At 31.3% G+C, this 10,489-nt stretch overlaps 1 protein-coding gene across 1 annotated transcript; it reads right to left on the bottom strand.

The window, feature by feature from the left end:
• Positions 1-437: 437 nt before the first annotated feature.
• Positions 438-9,444, bottom strand: LOC110916629 (cytochrome P450 83B1). Its single transcript, XM_022161335.2, has 3 exons — positions 8,953-9,444; positions 8,292-8,760; positions 438-1,160 (listed from the first exon to the last, which is right to left on the bottom strand). Exons 1-3 carry the CDS (start codon positions 9,378-9,380, stop codon positions 555-557), a joined length of 1,503 nt encoding a protein of 500 aa, XP_022017027.1. The 5' UTR covers positions 9,381-9,444; the 3' UTR covers positions 438-554.
• Between the last annotated feature and the right edge of the window lie 1,045 nt (positions 9,445-10,489).

Here is a 10,489-nt window from a genome sequence, read left to right on the forward strand (position 1 = left end):
CAATCACAACTTTCCTTTTTTTTTTTTTTTTTTTTAAAAAAAAAAACCAATTCACCTAAGAGGGGAGTGGCGCCATCAAATTGGGGTGTTAGGGGAGTTTAAGAGGGGACTTGACGTGGCACACGGGGATTGGTTTGACGTACGAGAGGGGACTCACCTATTAGGTGAGCACCCCCTTCACCCTCAAATCCTCAAGAAACACCTTGTGACGATCGCATAAGGATAGATGTACTCTATTTATAGTATATGAGTATGATGTAAGCGTATAGTGAATGTAAGAGAGTATAATCAAGGGAGAGAGGAAAAACATAAGTGAGCAAGAAGGAGGGGGAATATCATCCAGATTAACAGTGCAAATCTTCCTGTGTCTAGTCCTATGGACTTACATTGGCCTAATGTTGTTTTCATCCGCTTTAAGTAATTCACTAACCATTAAATAGATGAAAGGCTTTATCTTTCTACCTTTAAATAAATTAACAAAAGTTCAAACAACGTACTAGACTAGGAATTATTTTTATCAGCAAAACGACATATTTGGATAGTTAACAATCTTTTCAAAGTACACGAGCTAAGAGGCAAAGTTCATTTCTCTTATGCATAGTTATCCCAGACATAGCATCATAGTCTATATCTTCTTTCACCATGCCATCCGGCAACCCCCAATCAAATAAATAAAGAAGATTAGCAAGTATTAGTTCCACCATGAAAACTCCGATCGACATTCCAGGGCAGATTCTTCGACCAGCCCCAAAAGGAATCAACTCCAAATCATTCCCTTTGAAGTCAATATCAGAACCCAAGAATCGTTCAGGCAAGAACTCTTCTGGACTCTCCCAAGATTTAGGGTCCCTTCCGATAGCCCATGCATTCACATAAACTATGGTATTCTGCTTAATTTTGTACCCATGTATAATGGCATCTTTCCTCGTTTCTCGAGGTACTAGAAGGGGAGTCGGAGGGTGTAGTCTCATGGTCTCTTTTATCACCGCCTTTAGATACATGAGTTTTGGAAGATCGTCCTCCTCTATTATACCCTTCTTTCCAATCACAACTCTCATTTCTTCCTGTGTTTTCTTCATGATTTTAGGGTTCTTTATCAATGACGTCATAGCCCAAACCACGGTTGCCGCACTAGTATCTGTCCCGGCTACTAATACATCCTAGAAATGAAACATATAAACAATTTGACATTGATGGAACAAAGAAAGTAAAGACCAATCTTCTAATATATGCAAGATCATAGTCAATACCACAACGAAATTAAATACTACAATATCAAATTTAAATTATATGAAGTAGTTGCCTTTATACATTCATGTGAGCCAAAAGGTGTTTGTAGAAACATTATTAGCGTGGCCTAATGGCCGTGGCAAAAGCAAAAGTGTGACTCATTTTTTTGAATCAAGCAGGAAGGAAGAAGTTGTTAGCTTTAAAATAAATTTCATACATGGCACCTTTCAAAATTAACATAAAAGAGATATATTTTGAAGTATGCACCTCAACTACAAAATGCCCAGGCTGCCACCAAAGGTTATGATTATTTCATTCAAACTTAAGTGGAAATTTTACTTTTACGTTTGCTTGTTTTTGCATAAGAAAAATTACAAAAATAGACACTTGATCATTGTTTATTACCAAAATAGATAAAAATCGGTAAATGTGTGGGCAAAAAACACCCGCTTTGCGTCCAAATTTACTGATTTAGTCGACATTTGTCTATTTTAGTAGTTTTGACCAGTCAAATGATCATTTTGATAATTTTCCTTTTGAATCTTTATCTTTATTTTGGTTCACCTTTATATTTTTATCTATGAGGGTGTTTGAGATTACGTTTTGAAGTGATTATTTCATTATTGTGTTTGTAAAACATAAATAATCAAAAGTGTTTGGATGAAAGAGTGATTATCTGCTTCCAAAACGCAGTTTTGAATAAGCATGTACCTACATGCTTTCATGCTTTTTCAAAAAACAATTTTAAAAACCTAAAATTTATTTTAAAAATGCATAATCTATTTTGAAAACGTAACACCAAACATCCCCTATGTATTATTTATTCACCTTTGCTAAATATAACTGGTGATAAATAAAAATATAGTTTACCACCAAAAGATTAGATGATTATTAGAAAAGAGATTGTAACTATCTAATTACTATAACCGATGAAACGATTTTTTTAATAAACTACCTGGTAATAATAAAATAATTAAATATTAAATAAATAGTAATAGTTTTTTTTGAACGGTAAATTTGGATCACTGACGGACCACTGTAGTATCATCGTGCCACCAGAGGAACCACCCGATCATATCCATCTCCACTAGGCATAATGCCACACCAATTCAGGAGGAAACCCAATAAACATGGGAAAACCCCCCTTGTGGGAATCGAACCCAGGACCTAAAGGTCCCAAAGCCTTATCCCACCACCAAGATGCCACTAGGCTATAAAGCCATGGGCAAATAAATAAATAGTAATAGTAACAACCCATTTGGCCTCCGCCTACTACTCCAGCCCCCCAAACACGAAATTGTACATTGTAATTATGAGAGTAAAATGTTGACTACCGGGTACGGGGACGTCCCCTACCCGTCGACCTCCGGCGCCAGACCATCTCTTCACCCCCTCAGGCTCGTCATCGTCCTCATCGTCTTTCTGCAAATAGACGCTTTCGATGCCCCCCCCCCCAACAACACACACACACAGATATACATGTGTGTGTATACATATGATTAGTTGATTTGTGAACAACTTCTTAAGAGAACTAATCCTGGCCCATAATCATTTTTTAGATTAAAAGAGTAAGATTGACATTAGCTAAGTATTTTTAATTATAATCTCTTAATTTTCTCATCTTATAACTCTCTCTCTCTCTCTCTATCTCATTTTTAATTATTTCCCCATACTTTTAATTATAAGAGATTCAAGGGCTAATGTTTTTTTTAAATAAACTCTTATGTTCTTATTAAAATTAAATATTAAACCTAATTAAATTATGTTTTTTTACATATATGTATACAGGTCAGTATATACAAGACTTATACACTTAGGGAAATGTTCATTTGAGAAGAAAATTTAGTTGAGAAAAAAAAAGAACAAAGGGTAATTTTGTAAAACATTAAATAGTTTTTTCACTTATCTCGTTTATGATCATTTTTTACTAATTAATTAGTCATAAAGACTACTATCCTCCACATTAACTTTTTTTTGCCTACAAAAAATTTAATGTAGTTAGCTATTAAAGAGGAAGACTACAAAGTAATGACCTATGTAGATTTACTAATATACCCTTATAGTAAAATTAAATACTTATATTAATAAAGTAAAATAAAGCATTCTTATTGGTTGAAATTTCTTCTTTTTTCTTCTTAAAAAAATTTCTTCTCATTTGAACTCTCTACTATACACTTATGTATTATTACATCTTGTTCCCACATGTCGGTATAAACCAGATTTATCCACATATGTATTATTCAAGTACATATGTGTATACATGTTGATATATACTAGACGTATACACCTGTGCATTATTCAAGTACATAGTGTATACTGGTGGGTATATACCAGAGTTATACACTTGTGTATTATTACATATTGTTTTCACTGTGCATCTTTTCAACAAACATTGATCTAACACATATATGTATAGAGAAATTAATTAAATATTTTTAATCGTGTTCTAGATGGAACAATATTTGATAACGTTTGTATTTTTTTTTTAAATTATCAAATATTAAGTTAGGTAATTTGTGATAGAATAAAATATAGAGAATATAATTAAATATTTTTTAATTGGAAAGAGAAATCAGGAGAGAGAAAAAAATCAATTAATTAAATGAAGGGAGAACAATACAATTATACTCTTGTGTCTATCAAAATACATGTAAATTAGAAAAGATAATTACAGTCTTGCCACTAAAGAAAAATCTAGATCTATAAAATCAATGGTCAAGATAAAATTTTTTTATTCACAAATACATCATAGTTCACTCATGAACCCTACCACACACACACACACACACACACACACACACATATATATATATATAGGACAATGCTAGACAGAAAACCCTCATTTAGGTAGAAAACTCTGGAAACCCAAATCTCCCCCCATTTTTACCCAACCTCCCGACATTTTTTTTTGAAAAAAATAACACATGTAATATACATGTTTTAGAGTGTTTTGGGCCAAAAAAAAAACAAAAAAGCGCCGAAGGGATTTTTTTTAAAAAAAAATAAACAAATTTCAGTGCCTAACATGTGTTAGGCAAAAAAGACAGAAATTGCTGATTTTTTTTTTAAATTATCCCTTCGGCGCTTTTTTGATTTTTTTGGCTCAAAAGTCTTAAAAACATGTATATTACATGTGTTATTTTTTTCAAAAAAAAAATGTCGGGAGGTTGGGTTTTCTAGGGTTTTTTATATAGATAGGGTTTTCTATATAGCCCAACCTTATATATATATATATATATATATATATATATATATATAGGGGAGGGTTATCTTGAGAACGCTAAATATTGCGAGAACCGTGAGAACGAATGAAAAAACCAATCAAAACCAATTTTTTTATACAAACCTCATTGTAATTAAGATACAACATCAAAACAAGAATTTATAACATCAAATAATTCATTTCTCATTTCAAAATCATTCTTTTTAGATTTTTTACACATGTGTAAATATAGCAGATTTACACATGTGTAAATGGCAAACTTACACATGTGTAAATTTTCTTTATTTATGAATTCACGTAAATTTAAACGTGTAAATTGAATTTCTAACATTGTATTCGAATAATAATGATAAGTGTAGAAAAAAATTTTGAATTTGAATTGTTTTTGACCAAGTTCTCATGGTTTTTTCATTTGTTCTCACGGTTCTCACAAATATTTAGCGTTCTCATTTAAACCCTCCCCTATATATATATATATATATATATATATATATATATATATATATATAGGGGGCTGCTAGAATGAGAACCACCCCGAGTTGTAAGAACCGCGAGAACCACACCATCCGGGTCGCCGTTTACCATGATTTTTTTTTACAACTAGATGTGTGTATACACAGCCGTAAAAATTTAAACGCCGCGGCCGAGGGGGTAGTTTTTTACACCACAAGTTTGGTGTTTTTATTTATTTTTTATTTTTTCGTTTTTTTTACACCAAACTTGTGGTGTAAAAAACTACCCCCTCGGCCGTGGCGTTTAAATTTTTTTACGGCTGTGTTTATAATACACACATCTAGTTGTAAAAAAAATCATGGTAAACGGCGACCCGGATGGTGTGGTTCTTGCGGTTCTTACAACTCGAGGTGGTTCTTATTTTAGCGCAATTATATATATATATATATATATATATATATATAGGGAAAGGTTCATTTGAGAAGAAAATTTAACTGAGAAGAAAAATAACAAAGGGTAATTTGTAAAACATTAAATAGTTTTTCACTTATCTCATTTATTATCAGTTTTGACTAATTAATTAGTCATAAACACTATTATCCTCCACACTAATTTTTTTTTTTGCCTACACACATCAAAAGTTATCTTACATATTTCAAAATTCATCCTACACGTTGAAATTTATCCTACACAACTCGTAACTTATCCTACACAACTCGTAATTTATCATACACTTTAAATTATTTTATTTTATTTTTTTGAAAAAATATATATTTTGAGGATAAGTTACAAATTATTTAATGTAGTTAGCTATTAAAGAGGAAGACTACAAATTAATGACCTATGTAGATTTACCAATGTACCCTTATAGTAACATTAATACATATATTAAATGAAGTAAAAATAAAGCATTATTATTGGTTGGAATTTCTTCTTTTTTATTCTTATAAAAGATTTCTTCTCATTTGAACTCTCCACTATATATATATATATATATATATATATATATATATGGGAGAGTTATCTTGAGAACGCTAAATATTGCGAAAACCGTGAGAACGAATGAAAAAACCAATCAAAACCAATTTTTTTAATGCAAACCTCATTGTAATTAAGATACAACATCAAAAAAAGAATTTACAACATCAAATAACTCATTTCTCCTTTCAAAATCACTCTTTTTAGATTTTTTTACATATGTGTAAATATAACAGATTTACACATGTGTAAATTTTCTTTATTTACGAATTCACGTAAATATAAACGTGTAAATTAAATTTCTAACATTGTATTCGAATAATAATGATAAGTGTAGAAAAAAAATTGAATTTGAATTGTTTTTGACCATGTTCTCGCGGTTTTTTTATTTGTTCTCACGGATCTCACAATATTTAGCGTTCTCATTTAAACCTTCCCATATATATATGTGTGTGTGTATATATATATGTGTGTGTTTATTTGAGGCCCATCCCCCACACCCTAGGTTCATCCCCTTCAGGCTCATCTCCACACCCGCTGACGTGGACGCCTACGTGGTCGGTCATCCTTTGAGTACTACCCTCCTTCACACCCAATAACGTTAAAATCGTCTCTAAGTTTGGTCACTTTTTTCATTTTATTTCAAAAATGAAACTTTTTGTAACTGAACCACTGAGATTACATTTTTGTTGTCATTTCCATCCAAATCACTAATTCAGTTAAAATATACCGTTAACTCCTATGTACGATTTTTACAATTCTCAAACCCCAGGGATGATTTTGGTTATTTCCTATTTATTTTTTATTTATTTAATTTTATAAACTTTATTCTTTATTTTTAAATAGAAAACATTAAAAGTAATTATAAATAAAATATGTATACATATACACATACTCTGAAGAGTTCAAATGAGAATAAATTCTTTTAAAAAGGAAAAAAATAATAAATTTCAACCAATAAGAATGTTTCATTTTTTTCATCTAATATTTGTAATTAGTGTTACTGTAAGGTGTATTGATAAACTTGCATAAATCATTAATAGCCAATTACATTAAATTTGTTACTTATTTTCAAAATATATATTTTTTCCTCAATTTTTTTAGTTTAAAGCATGTTATAAATTACGCAATGTGTATGATAATTACGAGTTGTGTATAATAAATTTCAATATGTGTAGGATAAATTTTGAAACTTGTAGGATATCTTTTAATTTGTGTAGGTAAAAAAATTAGTGTGAAAGATGATAGTATTTATAACTAATTAATTAGTCAAAGATAATAATAAATTAGATTAAAGACAAAATATTTAATTGTTACAATTGTACCATTTTTTTCTTCTTAATTAAATTTTATTTTTAGATGATCTCCCTACACACACAAATATATTACACAGTTTTTTTAATTTATATTTTTACCTTTAAATAAAAAAAAATAATAAATTAATCATGTTTGGTACGGCGGGAGAGATGGGTGGTACCGATGTTTGATACGACGGGTCGACGAGGGAGAATGAGGTATGCGTGCCGAGATAAACAGGGTGGTTGTGGTGGCAACATTGGTGGTGGTGATGGAGGTGGATGTGGAGAAGAGAGAATGATAGAAGAGAAAGAGTGTGTATGGTATGTGTATAGAGAGGCAGAGCTTGAACGAAAACTCAGTGGGGTCGAACTCTCAAAATCCAAATCGGTGGGGGACTGACTCTTGAAAAATCCAATATTTTACACAACAACAAAAATTTCAGAAATTTTCAGTAAATTTATCAATACGAGTGAAAAATCGGTGGAGACCGGCGGTAATAAAGCTTCGCCAATATGTGTATATATATAAATTATAATCGCGTTTGTATATGTATATATATCTTATGGTTAATTTATTATTTTGTATTTTAAAGGTACCAAAAATAAGTGCGTGCATACTAATATGCGTGTGTATGTATATGTATTATGTTTATAACTGTTTTTTATTTAAAAAAAAAGAAAATTAAAATAAAAGAATAAATTAGTAAATTACCAAAATCTTCCCTGAGGTTTGGGAAATCTCAAAATCATCAATGAGGTAACGATACATTTTAACTGAGTTAGTGATTTGAATGAAAATGACAAAAAAAAAAAAAAAAAAAAAAAAATTGAAACCCGAGGGGTTCAGTTACAAAAAGTTTATTTTTGGACTAAGTTGCAAAAGTAACCAAATCTCATGGACCATTTTTGCGTTTTACACCAATTATTATTTGAAATTTAACTTTGTTATCATGTCATGTTTTATAATTTTATAATATAATAAAGACTGCTTTCAATAACTTTGTTATCATGTCACGTTTTATAATTTATAATAAAGATTGCTTTCAAACTAAAAACTTGTGCAGGAGAAAACTCAAATGCATACAAAAGGGAGAGCATATTTTAATTACCATGAGCATGGCTTTTATGTGGTCGTGAGTGAGGTTGAACAGTTTGTCTTTCATAAGTTGTAGCAGAATATCAATAACATCATCCTCATCTTCCTCATAAGACTTATCCTTTAGAGGGTTGAGTCGTTCATCAATGAGTTGTTGGTAAAAGAAATCGAGATCTTGGAAGCATTTCTCGAGCCGATTCGTCTTGCCCATCAACCGATCAACCAAACCGATGAAAGGCAGGCCGGGCCAAATATCCGAGAGATAAAGATCCACCAAATGCTCTTGAACTTCATTAATGAGTCCAAGAACCTTCTTTCTTTCATGCCCATTTTGGTAATGGTACCTCTTGCCGAAACACACTCTCATCATTACATTACTCATCAAATTCTTCATCATTTTACTCAAGTTTACCTTTTCAGCCGAAAGAGCCAAATCATGTATCTTCTTTATGGCACTTGAGATCTCACCTTCTTGTATATACCTGTTGAATAATAATGAAAAACCGCGTAAGATATCATGTGTTATTAATCAACTGTATTTGTATTTAGAGATACAATGGTAATAACTAAATGGGAAACGTCATCAAATCATACATTTAAGTATTATAAATATTATAAATATTATATTACATAACTAATATATTATCTATGGTATAGATAACTAACATTAATACCTTAAAGATTGGACCCTTTTAGGGCTAAACAAATGAAGGCTAAAGATTTTTCTCATTTCTCTCCAGTGCTCATTGTAAGGAGCAAAAGTTATATCAAGGCCTTCATAGGATAACTTCCTTTGGCCAGTAAATAATGGCCTACCGCAAAAGATAAGATCTTGGGTTTTTAAGACTTCTTTCGCTAAACTCGCTGAAGATATAACAACAGCTGAGTTGAAACCGAATCGGAGGGATATGATCGGACCGTAGGGTTTGGTGAGGTTCCATAAGGAAGTGTGGAGGCTGGATTGATCGAGCTGGTGCAAGTTGCCAATGAAGGGTAGTCCAGGAGGGCCTGGTGGATTGAATTTTGATTTCCTTTTGTGAAGAAGGTAAAGTAGAGATAAGAGGAGGAGAAACAAAAAAGGTAGTAGCATATTTGAGATCATGTTATGAACCTGCACTGTTTATATCTAGAATTGAATGGTTTGGAAATAAGATAAGAATGAATCTGCATTATTTCTTTGTGCTGGATGCATTAAATCCTATTTTGGATGCATTATTCATTGTGTCGCTTTTTCTACAACATGGGTATACTTTTAACTCCCCTTTTAACTCCACTTAGGTGGCAGATGAATTAATTTTCCCCATTTCACTTTACCTCATATCAAGAAAATGGTTTAATCTTGTTAACCCCATCTAATTCAATTTTTTAGTGGTTTAAGTGTAAAAAAGGAAAACAAATTAAGGTACAATCTCTTAACATCCTGTTAACATGTTAACAAACAATTCCTTTAACACCCCTAACAAAAGAAGAGAGTGCTTTGCAATGTAGGTTAACATGTCATGTCACCGTTTAACACCTCAGGTGTTAGAGTATACGCGATCACCACTTTGGTGGGGTGGTAGACGCTTTGTGCCTCTTGGGGAGAGACCAGGGTTCAACTCCTGTCATATGGTAAACTTGATCAGTCCAATACCATCACTTGATATAGAAAATGAAAAAGATACACCCAAAAGAATATTTACACTTAGTTTTATATTTCTAATAACCATAAAACTGAATGTGAGGACTGGTACTAAAGTTATTTGGTCATAATCGATTCGTTTGTCACGATTAAGAATAAAAAAAATTCTGGTTCTTGATCCGTTCAATTTTAAATAAAATTTTGATTGAAACATAGATAAATATAAGTACGTCCTAAGGGTATATTCAAAATTTTACAAAACATTAAATTATATTATTAAAATAACAAAAATGGTAAACGACCTTACTTTATAAACAATCTAAAGCGTGAGACACTTTTTGATAAACTTTAATTGAAACATAGAAAAATATAAGTACGTCCTAACGGTATATTCGAAATTTTACAAAACACTGGATTATATTATTGAAATAACGAAAATGGTAAACGACCTTACATTATAAAAAAACTAAAGTGTGATATATTTTCTGATGACATGTACGTTTGTATTTTGATCACTGTATATTACTATTCACAACATGGTTTTGAGTAAACTTTATATCAAGAGGTATACATAAGTAACACGTCGCGTT

The sequence above is a fragment of the Helianthus annuus genome, chromosome 16 (assembly GCF_002127325.2).
Source record: "Helianthus annuus cultivar XRQ/B chromosome 16, HanXRQr2.0-SUNRISE, whole genome shotgun sequence".
Taxonomy (NCBI): domain Eukaryota; kingdom Viridiplantae; phylum Streptophyta; class Magnoliopsida; order Asterales; family Asteraceae; genus Helianthus; species Helianthus annuus.